This window comes from Erpetoichthys calabaricus, chromosome 1 (genome assembly GCF_900747795.2).
Source record: "Erpetoichthys calabaricus chromosome 1, fErpCal1.3, whole genome shotgun sequence".
NCBI lineage: Eukaryota > Metazoa > Chordata > Cladistia > Polypteriformes > Polypteridae > Erpetoichthys > Erpetoichthys calabaricus.
The window spans coordinates 44,848,679-44,867,855 of NC_041394.2; the positions used below are offsets into that span (position 1 = coordinate 44,848,679).

Sequence of the window (19,177 nt, forward strand, 5' to 3'; positions counted from 1 at the left end):
TGGGTTAAAGTACTCTTGCGTAGTGCACTGAGAGTATAAACACTAAATCAGCTATGGTATTTGGAATAGTTTGGCTGTTCCGTGCACCATTATATGGTTACAGGTTGATTACAATCAGATACCTTAAACTAAAAAACGACATGCGGTTAATTTCAATGTATTTGATAAAGCCGTGTCAAGGATGTGAATATAAAAAATAAAGGGAAACCACACAGGAACAGTAGCAATGCTTTGATGCTGGGTGCCGCCAGTTTGCAAAATTGAGCCAAAAACCTGCATACGCAATGGTTTGAGTTGGCATGAGAATGTGGATGGTTTTATACCAAGTCTAGTTTTTATACATTTCGATGTGAGCATGGAAACGGGGGTATGCAACATTTTTGAGCATACTCACTGTTTATACATGAGGCCTCTGGAGACAGAAGAGAGGAGCCAGAATTGGTAAAGCAAACAATGGAGGGTTTGGATACTGTCACACACACATGAGAAACAGCTTTGGAGACAGTAGTTCTCTGTTGAGACAGAGGGTGGCACTATGTACTAACAACTTCTCTTCATCCAATTTGTAGAAAGAATGATTGACACCTTCTCATCTAACGTCACCTCCAGAGTTTTCCTACATGGAGCCGCCTCTTCCTCCCTTAAATGTGCAGAAGTCACTATCCTAATTAGTCTAACTAAGAAGAAAGTTATACACGTGTTTTCTTTCCATTTCTTGCTTGCAATTATACAGGGTTGGCCAGAAGATGTCCCAAAAGTCTCACCTGTCCTGTGGTTGCTTTCACAATAAAAAACTGAATTTACAGTTTGAGAATGCTGGAAGGACATTTGATTACTTATTGCAATGTCTGTTTACAAAATTGTCTCAAAAATATGCTCATGGGGGGTGACATCTCATTAAAACAAAAAGGAATTGGGTTGTATTAGTAAGCTTGCTTTATTTATGTATGTAAATGTGTTCAGGAGCTGCAGTCTTGTTTCCATTTTGATTGTTTAATTTTATTTTGCTGTGGCTATGATAGTTTGAGTATTATTATTACTGTTGTTATTCATGTTTGGATTATTATCTTTGTTGTAAGAACCAATACCCCGTTTATAGCAAGTTAGTGCCCATGAAAACAAACCCTACACTTGAAGAAAATTAAGAAATATGCAGAAGCTGAGTGTGGTGCATCCTAGGATTTAGAAGACCACTTGTAAGCTGTCAGACTTTAAAACCAAACATCACTAGTACATGAAAATAACATAAAACAATACAAGTGGACAGTTGTATTGAGATCAGCTGTTTATAAGAGTTACAGTTTGTATTACTTAAAAAAAAAAAATTGTTCCTCAAAGTGTGCCACCCTATTCGACTGCCTAGTTCACCTAAATGGTAGAGCCGGCCCTGTAGATGTGGCATTATGTTTCAGACAGGGTTACACCAGTGGCTCATTTTTATTTTTTGTTTATTTAATCTTTTTGCTGTTATCTAAATATTTTTGATATTATGTTGTTAATTCTGTCTTTGGTTTAGTTCTGTATGTATTTTATTTATTTGAGATGCTGTTGTTTATTTTTTTTAGTTATTTTTCAATTTTGTATTCTGTTAAGTTTCTCTGTCTTGGTGTCTGCCCTGCCACCTGTATGCGGAGCCCATGGAGGTGTGCCCCCGATAATGCAGTTTGGGTTTGTCCCAGCTTTATAAAGGAAGTCACTTCCGGTTGTACTGAAGCCTCAGTGCCGAGTCTTTCCTCAAATTCCTGCTTTTCATTCTTGTCTCTGTTTGGCATTTGGATTAACTGACTTTGACCCCTGCTTCTTTCTCAAGTTACCACCTTTTGTTTTGGAGTTTGTTAGATTTGTATGCTTTGTGTTTTTGTGCTTCCTTTTCAAATTATCTTAAATAAATATTTAAATATTAAAGGAACTTGGGCCAGAAGCTTTTTTGTGACAGTTTAATTCAACAGTCTTTTTGACATTTGGGCCTGTGCAGGATATAAACCTGTCCTTTGGACTGGGGCAAAGCTGCATGAGGTGGTGAGGCCTGCGATCTTGCTGTCAGCCATGAGAAAAGTGCTTAGCTGACCTGTGTTTTTAAGGGCTGCTTCGTTTCTGAGTTTGTGTGCAGGCAGAAGTCGCAACAAAAATGAGCCAATGTGTGTTCTATATAGCATCTTACCTGAAGGGCATTATTGCAAAGAGCCCTACAAGATTATTCTAAATAAAATGAGTGACATCAAGGACAACGAAGCTGGGACAAAAGGAGAAGTCCTCCCAGCTTAGTCTGAAGATACCTAAACTGAAGGAGGGGGTCACAAATATGACCTGTCCAGAGCAATCAGCGTAAACTCATACAACTGTGCAGTGGATCTAATGATGGTCAGGGAGAGGAGAGTCTAAAGATTTAGGGCCATACCCTAGAAAGAAGAGTGCATTTGGGATGGAGGAATGATTAGGGAGATCTGGTGCAAACTGTGAAAGACTTCACAAAGAAACAGGCAAAGAAGCCAATGTATGAGCCAACAATATGCAGAATTATAAATGAAATATTTATCAAAAGCATATTAAGAATTTTATACTTAGGAGCCTAAAGCATGTTACTACAGTATAAGAATGAGTGCATATAAATGTGTGAATATTACAAAAAGTGGAAAAGTGCCTAGCACTGCCCCCTCACAGTGTGTGTTCAGATCCCACATTTGGCATACGTCTGTGTGGAGTCTGCCTGTCCTCCGTGTCTGCATGGATGTTTTGTTTTTTTTTTCCTTTCACCAAAGACCCAACTTTACTATTCCATTCCAAAATACATGTTACACAAATTGCCAGTTCTAAATTGTGAGTGAGTGCGGGTGTACCGGTATGCATTCTTGGGCTCAATAGCGGACTGTCACTCTGTATGTGTTTGGCTCCTGCTGTACTAACAGGAAAGTGTCACACATCTTTGTGATAGCACCTTAAAGGACTCCTACACAGGGATCCTTTGACCCACTAGCAGTATTTCATTTCTTGTCTATGGTAAATTGACTGAAACTGAATAGCTTGGTGCCATATGCCAAGCATTCTGTTACATACCTCCACTTGAAGGGGTCCCCATGACCCTACGGATTGTTTTCACCCACTCTTCCATCTCATTCTGGGAGTTGGCCATCAAAACATGGGAGTCCTGGTATACCCGATCCCGATCAGCATTAACTGTAATAAAGAGAACAGTCAGAGATTTATGCTCCATTTCATTTGAAGTGGGAAGTTGGAATTTCTGAGTTTCTATTCATAATTTTCAAATGGAATGCCTCCTTTAAGTCAGATTTCCAACTTGGAAACTTGAGGCTAGTCTGTCAAGCCCGAGCTTGTCTGACTTCAGATAATGATGTCAATCCAAAATGGCAATGTATACTTCAAACTTCAGCGAAAGCTGTAATATTATACAGTTTATTAGCACTTTTGTCTATTTGTATCTCATTAAATGAGTCATACACACAGTACTGTCCAACTTCTATCTGTGGACATATTACTATGGTGTTTGGATACACAAAATGCTGCATAAGGCATTGTTGTGCTTGCTCCTTCAGAATAAACAGCAATTGCTAACAAAGATTTTCTGCATCCATATTGATTTTCCGATTGTTTTACTGGAATGCAGTCTAAACAAGTGTGATGTCATTCCCAGATCCAACATCCGACTTCCAAGGTAAATGGAATGCACCATTAGATTCAGTTATGTCTCATCAGAAACAGTACAATGAGCTATATGCTAATTTTTATCATTTATATAATTATCAGATGATGGTCTCTTCTACAGATTTGCACATTTCTAAGCCCATCAAATGAGACAAACCTTGAGCTGTACGAATTAGAACAAGGAAGTTCAAGGAGCATCTATAGAAGGGTTAGGATAATATGACAGAATACTCTATGGTAAAAATCCAAAAATGTATGTATATTTGTAATAATAACAATAACATCACTCAGTCTGTGTACTATGCAGACAGTACTTCAAGCAGTCATTGCATGCAAGTGATATGCAACAAAGTCCTAAATATGACTACTTTATTATACCTGCCATTGTTATGTCCCAAACATTATGGCGCCCTGAAATGGGGGGGACCATGCAGAAAAACTGTTATCAGTTCTATGTATGCAAATACTCTTAAATAAACATTTACAATGTGCATTTTAATCACGCCTGAATTGTTTGATTTGTAATTTTAAACTGTGGAGCAGAGGGGGAATCAAGGAAAAATGTGTCTTTGTCTCAAACAGTATGGAGGGCACTCTATAATCTGCATATTTTTCCCACAAGCCCACATGTGCTGAAATGTTCTTCCTTTCACAAGTCCCTACAAGCTTACTGTGCTGGTTGCATTTATTTAGATGCAGAAGGGTCTTAAAAGGTGTGAAAATGGAATACCTTGAATTTAAGGTACACCCCAATTTAAGTCTTAAATTGGATGAGATACAGTATATATTTACAGTTTTGTCCAAACTCTGATTAATTGAGTGATCACATCTGTTTGTCTTTCTTGTATGCAGTAATCTGTATACTGTATATAAAAGCCAAATACCACTGACTCAGTCATCACAAAATCTCCCGAACCATGAGGACTTGGGACTTGAAATTTGGAATGGAGGTTACCCTTGGCCCATAGGTGCTTGCTAAGTAAACAGTCTTAAAAATTTTGTGATCCAAGCACATTCTGTCTGTCTGTCTGTCTGTCTGTCCGTCCGCTTTCACGAGAGAATTACTTAATGGATTTAGATCTGGTTGTTTTCTATAATTTGTTTGAACTTTCTGGTTGATTTTGCGACTTCTCTCATCGTGCTAAGCACCATAGTTCACCTGCGGTACCGATGTATTTATGCAAATCCAACAGAGTGGCTGTGGGCCGAGAGCAGCGGGGCGGGGCCTTCCTCATTCACTTGCTAGCCTCTGTTTGAGTTGGTCTACATCTCACCACGTGTTGGAGTGCACCTTGCCTCCACTTAGCTAGCAATACCTGCTGTTCAACAGACATTATCATCTACAGATTGTTAAGGAGTAACGTTTGACATTTTTGAGAGAGAGATCAGAGTTCCATGTGTTTTAGAGGGTAGCTGCTGATTGCCAGAGACATTACGGTCATGTGCTTTTCTCCCCTCCCGTCAGAGCTGAACACGATCAGATATAGTGCCAACGTCTATTGATTCTTAAAGTTTGTCCTGTTTCATTACTATGTGTGCACAGCCACGGGGTACAGCTATCTATATATAAAAAAGTCAATGTATGTGTGTGTGTGTGTGTATTCCAGCCTCACTTCCAAATGGTTGGAGCGATTTTCATGAAACTTGGACACGTTTCTCATTGGTTGACTAAAATTACTGCAGGGTGAAATCAACCCTAACCCACCCCCTTCTGGGTAGGGTGGGGGTGATTTTATGGTCTTGTATGCATGTTATCATCCAGTTGACACTCAGAACGACCACCAGAGGGAGAACTGGAGGTGACTGCCAGCATTCTTTATGTTTGAGCAGCAATGCACCCCTGTTGCTTTTGAAATTAAATAGAGTTGGTCGGTTCCAAGTGTCATCTGGATGATAATATACATACAAGACCGCAAGACAAGCACATTAGTGAGTCTTCACTGTTAATTTATTTTTATTTTTAAAGTTGTTTTTTTTTTTATTATATTTTTCAGAAGTAATGCTGGAACATACATACATACATACGTATAAAAATTGATCATAAAATAAGACCCAGACTTATACGACCATTCAAAAACGCAACACATTTTTTTTTTTTCATCTTCTTGCCTCCTCCAATATCGCATCAGTTTCCCAGACACATCGAATTTTGTTGCAGCAGCGCAGTTACCAATTTCTTTCACCACTTCAACGACTTTTAATTTAAAACCAGCTACATATTTTCTTCTGATCGAATGCTCCATCGTAGATAAGGGACGCTCTTACAATAAAGGTGTATGAGGATATGAGATACAAAAAACACAAATCAGTGCAAATGTCGCAGTGGAATAGTTCGGGTATTACCGTGTGGTCACGTAGGCACAATACATTGGAAAAAAAAAGGCAGTGTACTCCGTGGTTACTCTCCCAGGTGGGCATTAGCATATCATAATCTTTTGGACCAATAGCGTGAGTTTTCCGCATTCGACTTATACAACTGACATTATAAAATACCGGAAATTATACTGTAAAATCAAGTCTGACTCCTCTGCGGTAGAACTTGTCCACGAGTATATACAGTGTGTATATACAGTATTAGAAATAATCAGACTTCTTAGACTTTAGTGCACGATCAAAGAATAATAAATATTTCTTAGTACTGTAGAAGAAGCTTGAAGATCTCTAAGTACCTAAACATCACCAGATTATAATAGTGTCCAAAGGAGTCAGAGGAGTAAACAGCTTCCAAGATGCAAAAACTGAGCTTTAGATAGATATTTCATTCCTCCACATTCTGTGGTCTTGGATAACCTTAGGAGTAAAACCCACAGGGGTAACAAAGAAATATAAAAGGTGATGAGTGCTGCTAATGCACAGCTCTGGGAGATTTAGTTGAGTTGGGGATTTGGTCAATCAGTGTGTGGAATATACACGTTCTCTCCACATCATTTCTTCTATCTCCCAAAGACCTACATCTCAGATTAACAGGTGATTCTGAATTGTTATTTTGTAAATGAGAACGCAAGTGTGCCAATGAAATGGACCAAAGCCCTGTCCAAAGTTGATTCCTGCCTTGCCCCCTATGACTGTGACCTGAACTAAGCAGGTTCAACAGTGGATTCATGAATAGACAACACCATTTGTGAAGAGACTCTTGAAGATGAAACCCTAGTGATGGGAAGATAACTTTCTGAGGGACCGCTGTACTTACTGGTAGCTGACAATACCATGTCACATGTCTCTCAATGGAAAACTATGTACCAAGTCAACCAGACTTTAAACACTTTGATTTCAATTTTAAACCTCCTCCTTACAAAGTCCATGTGGCATCAAAGCATTAAACCATGTCCTAATAACATGGAGAAACATAAAATACATAGCAAGTGTAATGTTTTGCCCTTAAAGGAAGACCTTTTAAAACCTCTGCCCCTCATTGCAACATTTTTTAAACATTATTTTTCCGTTCCCTAATTAACACGTTAGGTTCTAAAGTGAACAGAGTAGACCAGACTTCCCTCTATGACTTCTCTTGAACCCATGAAAAAATAAAAATGTAAAATTAACAGCACCTATTAGTCTCGATGTCCATGGTTTTCTTTATCTATTACGGGAATATGTAGCTGTTTCTTGATAGCTGATAATAAATGGTCATGGTGTTTGCTCATTATAGTGAGACTACTAGACTTTACACACTGATTTTGATTTTAAATCTCACCTTTACAAGTCTACATAACATCAAAGCATTAAAGTGCCAAATGACAATCAGAGATGGACAAACAGTTATCTTCTCCACTACTTCAAGACGTTAAGTCAAAACAAGGCAAGAAGAAGGTGGATCTTGTCAGAAAAGACTCTTACCGGGGGAAATTTCAAACTGGAACTTGCCCGCCTCGTCTGGATTTGAAAGAAGTTCATTCACTTGGGTGCCTTGCAGTGGAATGCTACCCTAGACATAAGAAATGATAACATTTGAATGTGAATTGCAAAATAAACCCCAATAATAATAATAATAATAATAATAATAATAATAAACATTTTCATGAGCAAATATTTAAAATTGGAAGAGCAAGTTGCTTAGCACATGTGAGAACCACCACCGAATCTTGAGCCCATAAACAGGGAACATGCATAGCTCCCTTCTAGTTTTTGTGCCCATTTTACAGTGAAACATAACACTCTAGCAATATGTAACCCATCTCTTTTTACCATCTACAGTAGATACGTACTGTATGTTCAGATGTTTCAAATAAAAGTATTGGGTTCACAGGATTTCTGTTTTGATTCTTATATGTCTGTAGTAGTAGGGTGTTGTACCGTGTTAGCCATTATGCATGCAATGAGAAGTCAAGAACAATGTCACCTTTTACTGTCTAACTCAAATTTGTTTCAAGGCTTAAAGAAGGGGCCAGAGTTGCCTCAAAAGCTTGTATATTGTAATCGGTTCAGATAGCCAATAAAGGGGGTCATTTTGATTGACTTCTCATCATTTTGATTCTTCAACACTTCTTATAAATTTCAACAAGAATTTCCAGTATGGCTTGGACTTAGGGTGCAAAAAAAAAACAAAAAAGATGATTAGAAGCACAATTGTGCATAACCTGATGGATTCTTAAACCAGAACTTTAATATAATTTAAATTATTGATTTATCTGGAACTTAAGTAACAGCCAGATTCAAGCACGGCTGGCAGCTATTCATGAGTTGAACAGACAAGATTAAACCAACAGGCCAAAAAACAGAGAAAACGTAATGTGTTTTGAGTTGTGATTTCATAATCTGTGTTATCTTTAAAATCAGTAGATTTAAGGTTAGAAGGAAACAGAATGAATGAATAAATGAAAGGAGTAAATTAAACGTAAAAAGATGCACATTCAAGACCCAAGTAAAACGTGTGCGCCTGACCAGTTAAATCATTCCATTGGTGTTCAGCCCAAAGTCACACCTCCTGCATCAGTGAATAAGAACCACACAACTGCTGAACTGAAATTAAAATTTCTGATTGAACAGTTAATTGTAAACATCCATTTTTGTGTACTGCTGGTCCCAACTAGATTCAGAAAGATATTTTGTCAGGGACATAGTAATGTTATTTTTCTGATCTTTTTGCCCTACCTAATATTTCTTGTGGATGCCTTCATCTTGTGGCAGTGAAAGTGCTGCTGGTCAGTCTGGCTACAGGCATACATATATGTGGCTTTCATGTGGTGGGTAACGTCAGCACAACACAGTTTTGCTATAAAAGGAGGCGTCATGCAGAAAAGAGTGTGTAAGTGCAGACCACATTAGCGGAAACCTGTAACACGGAAACTCAGTGCTCAAGTAAGTAAACTAACAAAATAAATAAATACAGCTTACTACGGGATTAGATTCCTGTCTAACAACGCTGAATATTGTGTAGTTCTAACTTTACGTTTTGGCGTATAGAAAGCATTAATGGCTGTGAACAGCATTACATTTTGACTTTGAGTTCAGTTTTTGTCATGTTAACATGGTGAAATATAAAATGCGTAGATAATTTTCCCTTGAAGTAAGACATTTTAAATCCTGTGCCCCTCATTGCTACATTTGTTCAATACGATATTTCTGTCGTCCTAATAAACACGTTAAGAACCAAACTGAACGGACTTCCTCTGTGACTTGTCTTAGACTCATGATGAGATCTCCTCCCACAGGACCACCAGAAGTAACAAGACATGAGGAGTCCTCACCAAATAACTGACTCCAGTCACTCAACTTTAAAGCCTTCCTGGTTTGTAACATGTCCAGAGAATTTAATAATCCACAAAGAAAAAAATAAAAAGGTAAAGTCAATGGCAGCTGTTAGTCTCAAATGTCTATATTTTGATTTATTAAGTGTGGGAATATGCAGCCCTTTCTTGATAACTGATAATACTGTAAGTGATCGTGGTGTTTGCGCATTATAGTGAGACCAGTAATGGCGCACTGCACGATAACATGCAGTTAATTCACTTGACTTAAGCGTTCTTAGTTTTCATCCTCTTTCTCTGTACGTTTAGCATCTGTTTGCTCAGATGTCAATGCGCTTGCTGCTTCCTGAGCAGCTCTTCTTTTCTCCACCCTAGTGGCCCACTTCTTCTCATCTTTTCGCGTTAATTCTAGTACGTTTTCCTGAATTTTTCACTTAAGCTGGCACTTAAGTCTTCAATCTGCCTCAAGAATGATTTAAGATATGAAGAGGTAGGGGAAGTGACTGTTAAGGTGGTGAGGATGAGAACGGTGCCCGTATGCATGCGCCGTACGGCCACCCTGCTGCCCGCTGATTCTACATCCATCCATTATCCTCACCCGCTATATCCTAACTACAGGGTCATGGGGGTCTGCTGGAGCCAATCCCAGCCAACACAGGGCACAAGGCAGGAAACAAACCCCTGGCAGGGTGCCAGCCCACCGCAGGGCACACACACACACACCAAGCACACATACTAGGGACAATTTAGAATCGCCAATGCACCTAACCTGCATGTCTTTGGACTGTAGGAGGAAACCCACACAGACACGGGGAGAACATGCAAACTCCACGAAGGGAGGACCCGGGAAGCGAACCCGGTTCTCCTAACTGTGAGGCAGCAGCGCTATCACTGCGCCACCGTGCTGCCCGTTGATTCTACAATAAAATAAAATAAAAATAAAAAGAGGAATAACCTTGGAGGTCAATCATCACCCTGAAAGCGTATAGTAGACATCATACAGTATATGTGTACCAAATTTCAGGTCAATAGTTAAAACAGTTTGCGAGCTCCAGGTGAGTTAAAAATCCTGGACAGACAAACGAACAGCCACGGTAGCGTTTAATATATAAAGATCTGACCGACTTCATTTGGGGGTCTTGTTATGACTGAATTTGAAGAGTCTGAACTTATTCAGTTATTGAATCACAGAGGTAGAGGCAAACAACGCATCTAACAGAATCCGCCATGTTCTGTACAACCTAAACCAGCTGGGAGTTCAGCTCCTTAGTGGTATGTTAAAGATAAATTAAAGTGCTAGTGCAGTGATTCTTAACCTTTTTGGAGTCACAGACCCCTTTAAGAATTGGATGAAAGCTATGGACCCCCTTCCCCAGAAATATTCAGATAAACACAACTTTGCATGCAATGAATATAATGTATTTTATTTATCGAGATTTGATTGTCTCATACATGTATGATATACACAAAGTATTTTAAAACTTTAAAGTGAACAATCTAAAAAAAACACTCCTTTTTTATGCAAAAAGTAATGGCCACTCATAATTATAAAATACAAATTGAAACACATCTACTACTATTACGTTTTCTACAACCGTTACTACTACATCTACTCTAAATCAACAGTATTGGGCTGTATAGTGAATATAAATGTTAATTTTTATCTGACTGTCACAGACCCCCTGAAACCCCCCTACGGGTCCCCGGACCTCAAGTTAAGAACCCCTGTGCTAGTGTATTTCACTTATGAAAATGAAATGAGCAGATTTGTGTGAAGCTGATGTGGCCCTTATGTCTATTTTTCTTTTTCTTATCAAGGGAGTATGGTGTACTGGTAAAGGCACTGGACCTTAGACCTCAGGGTTGCTGGCTCACTCCTTCCCTCTGCCTCACTGGGTGACAAATAGCAAGTGGCTCAACCTGCCAGACCTCCAGCCATCAAAAATACCCAGAAGCAGCTATAATGTAAATGTAAGTTGCCATGAAAAAAGAAGTCTGAAAATATAAAATAATAACAAATTTCCAAAGAGTGGATGCTCACAGTTCTATCCATTGTTTGCCAAAAGCAGCCCTAATCCATTTACAGTGAACCGGGATCAGGCATGGAGTAGTCTCACAGGGCCAGACGTGATTCTCATTTAATAAGAATACATGGCTGTGGCCAACTCGTTAAAAGGTGTGTAGCAAATAGTGGTGAACTCCACCGCTGAAAACAGCTTAATCCTGAAATGCCAGCCACAACTTCCTCCAGTCCGTGCACTTTAAATAGCTGGGGCACAACCAAAAATGCAAGCAAAGCAAATTGAAAAAGAAACTAAATAAAAGACTTGCCGCTGAAAAAACATGAAAAGTTATAATTGCTGCTGTCAGTTAAAGAAACACAAGGGAACTGACGCATAAGGAACGGTACATGTATAACTCTCATTTTGACTGTTGTGTCATTCCATAGTATAACAATGGCTGACAGCCTCTGGAGAGGTGATGTGGTCTGTTATCAATTCAGGACCTCAGTAACACAAGGTAACTGAAGCTTCATGATTTATTTGTACATTATAATGAGTGTAACAAATGAAGAGACAAGAGACACGCATGCACACATAGACCACTGCAGCTACTTGGCTCCATGTGTTTGAGTCGTGCTTCTGCCTGCTGTTTCAGTCATTTTGATTATTGCATCACTTATTGGTACAACAACAACAACAAAGAGCATCATGGTCTATGGATATACAATACACTACGTGTTAAAGCGCTGTGACCGTGTTCTGGTATGGCATGTTTGCGGTTTACAATTAGACCGTGATATCAACTTAAGTCAGTTATTCATGTAGACTGTGCAACCTCATCCGTGCTCGGTGGTACTGCTAGACTGTCTTTCCACACTTTAACTATCTCCATTGTACCAAAATCTGCTTCTCCTATGGCTCTTCATTATCAATAGCAAAAAGATGTTGTTTATTTGGGTGACCTTTCACCTCCTTTTTGCTTGTATGAATACTAAGTGATACTCTACAGTTGTTTTTTTTTTTTTTGATGACAAAGCAGGTGGTTTTTTGCACCTCACCTTGAATCCAACTACCATCTTCACTGTGAACGATGTTGACCACCACATACAGCCAGAAGCAGTAGATCGTTCACTTTTACAACAAGTCCAGTGACATGCAGTTATTGAGAATTCCCTACTAGATCAATCATGTATGCTGTTATGGGATAAAAAAGTAACAAAAAGTTTGGTTAACATGGATATAACTGGACATCATCTTCTCTCCATGGAGGTTGCGTCAGTGAAATCGTTCAGAGTAGTAGGTTTGAAGACGAGTGGCCCAGAGTTTGACTCGGAATGGCCATGCTATGCAGTCCACGCCTCTTTACACTTTCATCTCACACACACTTCTCTTATTGGCTGGCAGTGCATAAATGGGTGGAGTTTAAAGGGTGGCTGAGGGAGCCTGAGCCTCCATACCCCAAAATTAAAATAAATGTCAAATAAAGTTTTTTTTTTTTGGATCAAAAGCCTTTTTTAAGGCTACGGCTAATGTAAATACGTATATAAATAATCAATGAATTTGATCCATCCTACCTGAAGTAACTCTCTGTTACATGTCGCCAATCCTTTGAACACTCTGTATGACTTCAATTACAGATTAGTTTACTGCTTCAAATTTGAGAGAAGTCACGTCAACTTCTTTTGCATAGAACATTTCTCTCTTTAACATGTCGTATAGGTGCTCCTCCAGGTAAACCAGTCATTAGCAGCCTGCCTAAGCTACTGAAATGGCCGCAGATTCTGGCGCATGTCTGCCTCTTATGCCTTAATGCGCTGGTCTGAGCAAACCTCCATCACTCATCACACACACTGACTAAAATATTAACGAAACAAAAATGTCTCTGTGATGAAGTACGTAAAAATGCACAACAGTTAACCAAACCTCAAAACACACCTGAATGTTGCGCCATGCGTACATTTACTAATTTACTTAAAAAATAATAAAGTGCTTGTACACAAACAAACAAACAAAATCCTTATTCGAACTTGTGCACTTTTTGTAATTTCAAAGTTTTAAACATGTTTATATAAGTGACATTTAATTTATTTTGTAAGTTAAGATTGTTAGCCATTTATGATATTTTACTTCGGATTAAAATGTAATACCCGCACTTTAGGAGAAGTCGTCCATATGAATCTAAGCATGTTTGGGCCCGGCCAGTACTTGAGCAAGAGCACCAACCAGGAAAAGCTTCAGCTGCTGCTGGAGGAGGTGTTGGTGAGGCCAGCCGGCGGTGCTTACCCTGTGGTCTGAGTGCGGATCTCAATGCCCAAGTGCAGTGATGGCGACACTGTGCAGTAGAAATGGTGCCATCTTTTTAGATGAGACGTAAACCTGAGGTCCTGACTCTCTGTAGTCATAAAAGATCCCTGGGCAACCTTTGTAAAGAGTAGGGTGTATCCTGATGTCCTGTCTAAATTGTCCACCACGGCCTAGTCATTCTGGCCCCCTTACCATTCCCTGTCTGTAATTGGGTATCCTTCTTTCACTACTTCAACACCTAAAAGCTAATGTGTGGTAAGCGTATTGGCACAAAAATGTCTGCCGTCACAGCATCTGCACATTAGTGGAGGTTGAAGTGGCTCACCACTAACTGAAGCACTTTGACTAGTGAGAATAATGTAAAGAATTACTATTATTATTAAATATGCTGTCGTTCAGTTGTGACCAGACCCCCCCAGTCTAAATGTCAAACTACATCCATGTGTGCATTGGATAAACAAGAGAAGCACCCTTGTGGAAATAAGGCTACTCAAATTGGACTTTTTATATGACATCCAGTCCTGGTGGACCACCGTGGCTGCAGGTTTTCATTCTAATCCTTTTCTTAATGAGTGACCTGTTTGTGCTGCTAATTAACTTCTTTTGAACTAATTGTAATTGATTTGCTCTTGAAGATTCAGACCCCTCAATTGTTTCTTTTTCCTTAATTAGCAGCCAAACAATAATGAGATACAAAATGAGCCAAGACAACTGGTGTTCATCATACATTATCTGAAAATAAAGAAAGATGAAGGTCTCAGGAATGTCGATCTGCTCAGGTCCTCAGAACATTTTCACGGAAAAGAGAAAATCAACAATTTCAGAAATGTCTGCTAATGCACCACGAGAGCAGCAACAAGCCATGGAATTAAAGAACGGGTTTAATTAACGACAAGAATCAGCACCTCATTAAGCAACTGGCTGGAGTGAAATTGGTTGGAGTATGAGGTCCTGACTTAGCTGGTCTTCTGTTGGCTCCCTCACTTCACATTTCACTTCTGTTTGGGTGCCATTTAAGAAAAAAAATGAAGCAATTCAGATGAACGACGAAGAAATTCGGGGGAACAAATCTTAAAAAAGCAATTCAATTAAAATGAATTCACAAGAAGTTAATTAGCAGCACAAACAGGGCACTCGTTATAAAAGGGTTAGAATGAAAACCTGCAACCACGGGGATCCTCCAGGACCAGACTTGGCAACCCCTGATCTAATTTATGTCCAGGCCCTCTGAACAAATCTGATTGGTCAGTTTGGCTTTGGCAACACGATGAAGGAGAAAGCAAGATGAAGGTGAGACCCACAAGGAGGAGAAACTGCATGGTGGTCACTTTCAAAGATGGCAAGTATACAGGTGGACAAAATGCAAGGAAACTGCCTCAAAAATAATGATGGAGTCTGAAAGGCAGGCTACACGGGAGCGCGCTTGAGAGACGGAGCGCCAGTGGAGAGACATTCACACACACACACGCAAATATTGAGGAAACTGGCTGAAAGAACACATAGGGCAAGAGATAACAAATATTTTGAAACCATTCTATTAGCTGTCTTCAACAGGTGGCATGGCTGGTATAAGACAAAACTGTCAAACCTGTTTAATTTAGGGTCTCGGGGCGCTACAGCCTATACCAGCAGCATCAGGTGCAAGGAAGGAACAAATCCTAGATGGAGTGCAATTCCACCATACATCTTCACTCAAATTGACCAGGGTGGAATTGCCAATTACTGTAAAATATGCATCTGTGGTGAGAAAACTGGAAAAAAGAAGCAAACTCCACATGGACAGTAATGAGGGATGGGATTTGGACCTTAGATGCTGGATCTGTACAGCTTTGCCCTTCTAGCACATCTTCTAACATATAACTTCATCAATTTGAACAGGAGCTGCCTTGTTCAGACACCGAGCTGTCTAATGTCAAGTAAGAATGCAGTGCGGTCAACCAAGAGAGGCAGTCTGGTGAGACATAGTCTCTCTGGGCCGATTTAATGCAAATTAAGGTTCTTTGCACAACAAGGAGATGCCAATACTACTGTACATAAAGAAGCTTTTCAGAGATAACTAGAGGCAGATCTACGATAAAAGTAAGATTACGCTTCAGGACCCCTAATCTTGGAGGGGTCCCAGAAGTGACTTTAATTTTCATCCCCCTATAACTTGAAAACCATAACGCATGAGAAATTTGTATTGACAGTAGTGACGTTGACATGTGAGATAATCCAGTACAGCAATTTTAATCAAAGATTGAGATATAGTGGTTACATTTTTTAAAAACTTTCTGGTGATCTGTCATGGAACAGCCCCACTGAAGAAGATAACAGTAGTTTACCCAGACCTTGTTGCTGGTTGTGAAGGGATCCCCATAACAGTTAAAGCTTCAGGGCCCCAAAATTGCAGGTCCGCCACTGGTGCTACCAATAGGCATATATAAATTCACATTTACTGTAACTGTGATAAAAGTTTGGTGATAACTTGTAATTACTGTTTACCTTTCCACTTTCCCAGGCAGTGCCAACAGCTATATAAAATAAATGAAGCAGCTATATGAAATAAATGAATATTTCCTTTATATAGCTTCTCTAACACTTTTAGATGGACCTTTCCCGACCTGGACTCCTCTTTAATGGAAGGACCAGGGGAGCAGACATACACAGCACACTGCTTATTCTGGATGGGTTGCAGCAGTGCCTCGGACTCCCACAGGACTACAAAGAAGTTGCAGTTGGCAAACCCTGTTGGGTTCGGGGGGGTGGCGCCAGGGGGTGCTGCAGGAGTGACAGAGCTCTACTACATTGGGCTTCCACTACACCTGGGAATACTTCTGAATTATGCTGATGGGCCACCTGAAGTGCTCCTGGGGGCAGCATAAAAGGGACCACCTAACTTCATTCACGGAGCCAGAGTTGGGAAGGAGAGGAATACGCCCGGAGGAAGAGTCGAGGCGGAGGAAACAGAGAGAGGAAGAAGCAAAGTGCTGTCTCTGCTTTATTTGCTTTTGTAAACCGCGCTTTCTTGGGAAACGCTACTTGGGAAGCATTTCCCTTTGCAAATGAAAGGTGTGTGCTGTGCTGTCCACATCTGTCTGTCACAGGTTTGGGGAGCACATGTGCCCCCTGGTGGCCACACAGTGAATAAATGAAAAAGAAAGAAAGAAGTGAATCTTTGGAATTTAAAGTGCCATTCACAACACATACACTAATACGCATTTAATTACACTGTGTTCTGTTTTTAATAATATGAGTTTGTTCAAAATACAAACAAGTATATTAAATGGATGTTTTATTTATTAGAATTTTTTACAATAAGCATTTTAAAACCATACAGCATCCATCCATCCATTATCCAACCCGCTATATCCTAACTAAAGGGTCACGGGGGTCTGCTGGAGCCAATCCCAGCCAACACAGGGCACAAGGCAGGAAAGAACCCCGGGCAGGGTGCCGGCCCACCGCAGGGCACACACACATATACACACTAAGAACAATTTAGAATCGCCAATGCACCTAATCTGCATGTCTTTGGACTGTGGGAGGAAACCCACGCAGACACGGGGAGAACATGCAAACTACACGCAGGGAGGACCCGGGAAGCGAACAAGGGTCTCCTAACAGCAAGGCAGCAGCGCTACCCACTGTGCCACCGTGCTGCCCACCATATAACATCATTCAGTCAAATAATCCTTACATTATGAAGCACTTATTTAGTCAGTCTACGTGAAGTTATGTAGCTGTAACCCAGAAGAAATGGTCCAACTTTAATGAAAATACACTACATTTTTGCATACGACTTACTCAGTGGTGCCCCATCCAGGGTTGGCTCCTGCTTTGTACCCAGTGCTGCCAGGAATGGCACCCGTGATCCTATGACTGAGCAGATTTCTACATGAATGACATGCATGCATGTTGATCACTCCACTCACTGCCAGTGTCACCTCTGGATTGGCCTCCCGATAAACGGTGTTAGCTGGACAGGACCACATCATACCACTTAGAGAAATTAGGACTCACACTAGCATGTCTTGATGGCGCACGTTCACTGGCCAGTCTGAGAGCTGGTCAAGTCTGATGGGGCCGATGTGTTGAACTTCTCTAGCCAGCCTCACATATTTCAGCTTCATGTGCAATTTCTTCTTCTTGTAATGCCCACTTCTACTAACAGATCTAACACACTATATACTAATCTAGCACAGTCACAAACAATATGACACAAAAACACAGGCAACAAAACCCACGTATTGGAGAAAGCAGAAAAACCATCATGAAATAGGGCGGCATGGTGGTACCGCTGCTGCCTCACAATACGGAGAACTGGGTTCGCTTCCTGGGTCCTCCCTGCGTGGAGTTTGCATGTTCTCCCCATGTCTGCGTGGGTTTCCTCCCACAGTCCAAAGACATGCAGGTTAGGTGCATTGGCAATCCTAAATTGTCCCTAGGGTGTGTGTGCGCCCTGTGTTGGCTGGGATTGGCTCCAGCAGACCCCCATGACTCTGTGTTAGGATATAGCGGGTTGGATAATGACTGACTGACTGACATCATGAAACAGATACCAAGGAGTACACAGGACATGTGGTGTACAGACCTAGAGGGGTTCTTCTAGGACTTCAGCTACACACACCCCATGGATCATCACTCCTCCGGAGGAGCAGCTGCTGAGTGCTTACTTTGATATGCCACGCGACGCCATGCTTTGATGCATAGTTACTTGTATTGCCAAGTTTAAAAGACCCCCATGAGTATCTCAGTTATGGACCAATAATCTGTTCCCTCACAGGTTTTGGAGACATTTTAATTATTTCATGCGAGTTTTTCAGGCAAATAAGACCCTGGTTTCTGGGTTCCCCTAATTTTATGTCACTGGGTTTATTAAAAATGTATCTACACAGTGTAACTACTGTACAGTTACCATAATTCAGATAACAGACACCTGCTAGCAAAGCTGTCATTCATGACTTGTATAGGACTCCAAATCTCATCCTCCACCCTCTTGGTTTCAGTCCTTGGCATCTTTTTGCGACCCAAACACTTGGTTATCCTACGTGGCTCAGTCCTTTATTATGTGTTCATGACCCCCCTGCTCTGACTTACCTTACGGTTTCTATAATTTATCATTTTGTTTTTTTTTCAGAATTTACTGTCTTAATCTTCTTTATTTATTTATCTGGTTTGTACAATGCTATATACTGTATATTCTGCCGTTCTTTATTATATTCTGTAAGTGCCTTGAGCATGGGAAAGGCGCTATATAAATAAAATGTATTATTATTATTATTATTATTTTTTGTGATCCCACATCCCATTCCAAATGATGGCTCATTTATGTTTTGGTGTCCTAGTCCTGTTTTTATGATTACACTCTGTCCTGTCTTTCTGTTTCACTTCTCTTTTTTCTTATTTTAATTCTGCTCCTCACATCCCACCGTGACCCACCAGGTTTTCTCAGTCCATGCCACCTTTTCACGATCCCATGCTCTACCTTATCTGTGTAATCCTTGTCATTTTTTTTTGCCCAGTACCTCACAGCCCTTGTCA

General features: G+C 40.3%; 1 protein-coding gene across 1 annotated transcript in view; it reads right to left on the reverse strand.

Moving 5' to 3' along the window:
• arhgap25 (Rho GTPase activating protein 25) overlaps nucleotides 1-19,177 on the reverse strand; it is a 90,149-nt gene that overhangs the window by 65,057 nt on the left and 5,915 nt on the right. The window contains exons 3-4 of the mRNA XM_028798839.2: nucleotides 7,498-7,585; nucleotides 3,055-3,174 (exon numbers count right to left, since the gene is read on the reverse strand). Of these exons, the coding sequence (XP_028654672.2) occupies nucleotides 3,055-3,174; nucleotides 7,498-7,585 (208 nt within the window). The remainder of the gene's footprint in view (nucleotides 1-3,054; nucleotides 3,175-7,497; nucleotides 7,586-19,177) is intronic.